This window comes from Poecilia latipinna, unplaced genomic scaffold (assembly GCF_001443285.1).
Source record: "Poecilia latipinna isolate Pla-1442-1.1 unplaced genomic scaffold, P_latipinna-1.0 Scaffold401, whole genome shotgun sequence".
NCBI classification, from domain to species: domain Eukaryota; kingdom Metazoa; phylum Chordata; class Actinopteri; order Cyprinodontiformes; family Poeciliidae; genus Poecilia; species Poecilia latipinna.
In genome coordinates this window covers 13610-19179 of record NW_015113017.1, presented here as the reverse complement: position 1 = coordinate 19179, position 5570 = coordinate 13610, and the positions used below count along the sequence as shown (strand labels likewise).

Genomic DNA, 5570 nt, shown 5'->3' with positions numbered 1-5570 from the left:
ATATATATATATATATATATATATATTTTTTTTTTTTTTATTTATTTTATTTTTTTTTACAAAAGTTAACAGATTATGTGTCTCATGTCTGGCGTTATTAAATACATGTGAAGTTCACATAACCTTTATGTACTGTCATTAATTGTCCTGCATCTTGCAAATGCATAGTTGCTCCAATATCCTTTTTGTTGCAACCAAGGAAGTCAAAGTATTTTATGTGGATTTTATGTCAAAGCTGAAAACGACATGACAAAGACTCAAATATTTTACAAATAAAGATTCTAAAATTGGGGAGGCAGTATTATGCTATGGGATGCTTTTATTGGCCAAAGATAGGGAAGTTGGTTAGAGTTGATGAAAAATGTTTGAAGGTAAATATAGAGCAATTCTGGATGAAAACCTCTTAGAGGCTGCAAAATACTTGAACCTAGGGTGAAAGTTTTCTTCTCCTCCTCTTGACTGGAATATAACCACAAACATACAGACAGAGCTGCAATGAAAGGGATCAGATAAAAAATATACTCATGTATTTGCCCAGTCAAAAACTAACAAAACTAAATCTAGTTAGGAATCGGTTGCTAAATAGATTTTCACAGATCACAACTGGAACTAAGACTGTAAGCTTGAGGTATTCTAGAAAAAGAACGTCAACAGATTTTACCCTGCAAGAGCACTTCCTGCGTTATGGATATAATTTTCCTTTCACTTCAATTATGAACTATTTTTGCTGGTCAATCGCAAAGTTCTAGTAACAAAGTTTATATCTGTAGCATGACAAAGTCTGAAAAAGTCTGAGATATGAATATTTTTGCAGAGCACCATTTATTCAGAGGATTTTCATTCTAACTTAATAGCAAAATTAAATATTTTATTCATCCCAGGACTTTCTTCCGTGTACATCACAAAACAGCTACAATACAGTGCAACGTAGTCAGTTTAATAGAGATATTTGCTGCAACTTTCAGATGTTAAAAGTGAGTGTCGCACGTTTTATGATGAATCACATTTCTAATTCAGTTTTATAGGTGAGGATGTGTCACTTTGGGTAAATGTGTGTTATTTAAGCACCTGCCTGGGGAGCTGACCAGGCACAAACCAATAATTTAGACTTACAGGGTAATAAAACTGAATGTGGTCTGTGACTATGGGCACCTGTTGCAGAATTTAACAGATTTACACCCTGAACCATCCATAGTAGACGGTATAAAAAAAAAAATAAAATGAAAAAATCTCTGAATTTACGTGGGTTTTATTCAATCTCGTCTTAGAGATGGAAAAATATTTCAGTCGTACCGTTCCCTTGGCGACAGTGAAAGAGCTCCGAACACAGAAACAAAAAGCCGTAAAAACTGTGTGGTCTAGCGGCTGACAGAACAGCATGGATCTATGATAATTACATTGTAACGGTGGCCTGACCAATAACTATCTGGGCCAAAGCATCAACTTGCTGATCTCTTTCCAAAACTTACCCGAAAATCTGAGCTAAATGCGTCTTTGTGCCATGTTGCTTCTCTGAAACCGAGGAGGTAATTTATGGATTATTTGGTTATGGTTCATTAGTGTGGAGAATTGGAAGTGGGGTGAAGGAGGTATTTTTTCCCTGTGCAACACACTGGGTCCATCTGCTCTTCCAGATTGGCCATACAATAATCACACTCGGTATCACACACCGCAGTGAATATTGCTGGGAGTGAGTTAAAAAGCAGGCTCTGTAACACAGTTTTCTATTTTTATTTTTTTTATTTTTGGGAGAGGGGAGGGGTTGCAAATGAATTGCTGTACTGTGGTTGCACAAGTGTACACTGATATAAAAATCCCCCAATTTTCTTATTTAGACCAGAACCCAGTCCGTAAGCAGAGAACTCAGGGTTGATTTGGAGTCGGTTAAGTGTCTGATACCTTAAACAATTCTAATTGAGGCTGTGAGATTTGGGAAGTTTTAATACTGCTCCCTCAAGCAAGAAGACCTAAACAAAGATGCCCTGTATAATTTAAAGCTTGGTCAGCATCTGTATATTTGTAAGGAAATGGCTTTTCACACTCGGACGCTAAGGTCTCCCCTTCAATAAGGACGAGAAACGAATGCAAAGCACATCGATGTGCTATGCTAGAATAACGCTGGCCCTCTTTCAAGGACTTCTGTTATAATTTTGCAATAGATAAGCAGTACAGTGTGCCTTACATGAGCACATAAATCTAAACCTCCCCAAACAATGCGCTGCGGTCAGCCAAGCTCTGACACGAGACAACAAAATGCTGCTCGCTTTAATTTATTAGAAGCCTTTTGTGCAGCTGCACTGATCAAAAACAGCTTAACCATGCAGATTGTCAGCTTTTAATTTTCGTAATTATATGCGTTAGCAGGCTACAACGTATGCGTCGATACCACCACCACTGAGCAGACCAGGAATGTTACGTGTTTCTAAAATTGTAACATACTTTTCCAGCTCCAAATTTTAAGAGATCTTAAAAAGTTTTTAGCCCATTTTTAAAAGGCAAATACATGTTTCCCCATAGGTTTATAGCAGATGATTTCTGATGAGGTTTTAAATAAAGAATCTGCAAGAATCTGAGACTCAATTCTCAATCTGCCAGAAGAACTTAAAACAGGAATTGTTCAAGCATATAGGCACCAATCCTGTTCAAAATTCACAGCTTAGTTAAGACACTAGAGAGTAGAAACTTCATGGAGACACAGACCGGTCCGGTTCAAAGCCATGTTTGATTAACCCAGTGGTTAGCAACCTTTTCTATTTAAAGAGCCACTTTTTCCACTGCTACTACAAAATAGAACATGCCTAAAACAGCAAAAAAGAAAGTTCTACTGTAATTATGTGAAACATAACATGTTTTATCATGAAAGTTAATAAATGTAAATCAAAATTTATTTCAAATTTTAGTTTTTGGAACAGTAAAAATCCTTTCTAAAACTTTGGGGGGAAAGGCAAGACAGGTTGCATAGTTCAAAGCTAGTTACTTTTAAAAACCTGTTATAGATATTACAAGCAGATTTTGCATACTAACTTGCAGAAAAACTCCCAAAATTACCATTTCTTGTTGCATTTCCTTTCTGGTTTAGTAAAAGCCACAGAGGAGAGGGGGCCAAAGGGCCACATGTCGCTCTGCAGCTGTAGGTTGTAGAATCCTGGTCTAACCAAAAGTTTGTACCTGTATACTGCAGCACAAATCCGTTGCTGCTGAGGGAGGCGTCGCTGCGGAATGCCATGAAGAGCGTGTTGGAGCTGCTCTCGATGCGATCTGGAACATCGGTGCCATAGAAACTACCCAACAAGGGGCTCAGGGAGTCTGGCCCATCATAGATATGCAAGAAGTCATAACTGGGCTCCAGGCTGAAACTGGTTAGAGACAGTCGCATTAAAAAGGAATCTGGACGTTTGCTGCATGAATAAGTAGCGCAAAATTCTCACATCTAACTTATATCATTTGATGACAAGTAGGCTATAAGCTTAATCATTTATCAAGTTCTGCAGTTACAACAACTGTTGTGGGAATATGGTATTGCACATTATGCAATATTTTCTATGCTGTCAAAGCTTACTGGTTAAAGCTGAGCGAAATGACATAGTCCTGTGTGACGGTAACTCTCCAGTCACACTCTCTTCCATGTGGGTAAGGTTCAGGATAGTCTGGAGACAGAATCAGCCCACTTGGACCGGTTAGGTTCCCACCACACGGAGCTATGGGAAGAGAAAAACAAATATTTACAAAATGTAGAAAATATATTGTTTGACATAAATTCTAAAAATGTTATTATAATTTGTGTTATGCGTTGCAATTAGCAAGCTAGGAAGAGCAAGTATAACACAATTAGGCATCGCTACTCAGCTTTGATAAGTGTGTGATAACATTCAGATAAGTGCTGATGTCAATTCAGAGAAGTTGAGCATAATTAATTGCTGCATGCTGTGTTTACAGAGTACCTGTGCATGTTGGGGGGTCTGGCTGCCAGAAGAAGCGACCATTGATCTCTGTGCACGTGATTCTGGTGGCCCCCTGCAGGACGTAGCCGGGATCACACTGGAACACCACGTGGTCCCCGGGCTCCCGGCTGTCGCCGCCGCGGGTGCCGTTAGTGGGCATGCCCGGGTCATTGCAGGAGGTCGCCGTAGAGACTGCAAGAGCAAGCAGGCACTAGATCATTGAAACAATATGGAAAAAAAAAGCTAATGTGATGGCATAACTATGTCATGGAAGATGATTCGTGTTATAAACCTCCAATCCGGTTGCTGAATTTTCATTGCTCACCAGAAAACTGCAAAGCAAAGCCTTGCTTGCTGGTAAAAAAGTCCGTGGTGAATTGCAAAGTGATCGTGTTAAAGGTGCTGTGAGTGTCCGGGGGCAACGCCGACCCACTCAGCTCCCTCAGCAGGACTCCCCCGTCCTGTGGACCGTCCCAGATCCGAAGCACATCGTGGACCTCCTCCGTGTGGAAGACCAGAAAATGCAGACTGAAAAGAGGGAAAAAGAAGATACAGTAGCTGTCAAGTATGATATAGAATTGGACAGTAAGAGTCAAAGAAGATGTGCTTATTGTTTCACTCATGACGACGTACAATCCAAATGTCCATTTGTATGAATTTATATTAACTTGTACTCTCAAACAGGCAGAATTTCTTCAAGTCGATTGAGAGCCTGTGGAATCACTTGAAAATTGATGTTTGCAGGTGCTTCTCATACAGTCTACCTGAACTTGAGCCGTTTAGCAATGAAGACGGAAAATATTTCACTTTCAAATGGCCAAAGTTGGTAGAAAAGACACCTCAAATGACTTGGAGATGGAACAACCATGACAGATGCTTCTACAGAGCAATTTGTACAATATTTTTCTCACATGATTGTGACAAAAAATGTTGATGAAATGCATTGAAGTTTGTGGGTTTAACCCCCACAAAACACACAAACGTTGAAAACGTATAGTACATTTGAAGGACACTGTGAAGTTACTATAAAAGTAACATTGTGATTAAAGAAAATTGAAGACAGGAAACCAGTCTGCTCTTAGCACAAATGAGGGGAAACAAATACTATTATAAGGAGGATCACATGAATCAGATTAGGGACATTCAACAACGAGTCCACAGTGTCAGTCAAAGCAATAAGTCTGCAGCAGCATTTTAAAGTCAGTCGAGATGCCAAAAAGATGATGCTGTCAAAATATCTCCCATTCAATTTGGCCCAGACAGCTGTCAGCCAGCTGGTGGTCCGATGGATCTGAAAAGCTGTGTGCCGGTTCGTGTACGTGCACCGGCATAACCGCAGTGCATTCGTAATAATATGCTGCTTAAGTATTTGTGTTGGAGCATTTCAAAGGATGCTGTGGACAGGCTCAGCTAGGCAAAAAAATAAATAAATAAATACTATATCTGGTACTCTCTTTCTTTGGGTCCTTATTGAAAACAGCATTCACAGCAGAAGTCCACAATGCCTGCAACTAATTATAAAAGTGGGTTAGCTCATGTCAGCTTCTACGGAATGTACAGTTGTGGTCAAAAGTGTACATACACTTGTAAAAAATCATAATGTTATGGCTGTCTTGAGTTTCCAATAAG

The 5570-nt window shown here is 39.4% G+C and overlaps 1 protein-coding gene across 1 annotated transcript in view; it reads right to left on the bottom strand.

Moving 5' to 3' along the window:
* Nucleotides 1–5570, bottom strand: part of LOC106950454 (CUB and sushi domain-containing protein 1-like) — a gene marked incomplete at its 5' end in the record, with an annotated part of 102709 nt that overhangs the window by 83534 nt on the left and 13605 nt on the right. The window contains 4 exons of the mRNA XM_015037328.1: nt 3169–3356; nt 3560–3698; nt 3942–4133; nt 4267–4469. Of these exons, the coding sequence (XP_014892814.1) occupies nt 3169–3356; nt 3560–3698; nt 3942–4133; nt 4267–4469 (722 nt within the window). The remainder of the gene's footprint in view (nt 1–3168; nt 3357–3559; nt 3699–3941; nt 4134–4266; nt 4470–5570) is intronic.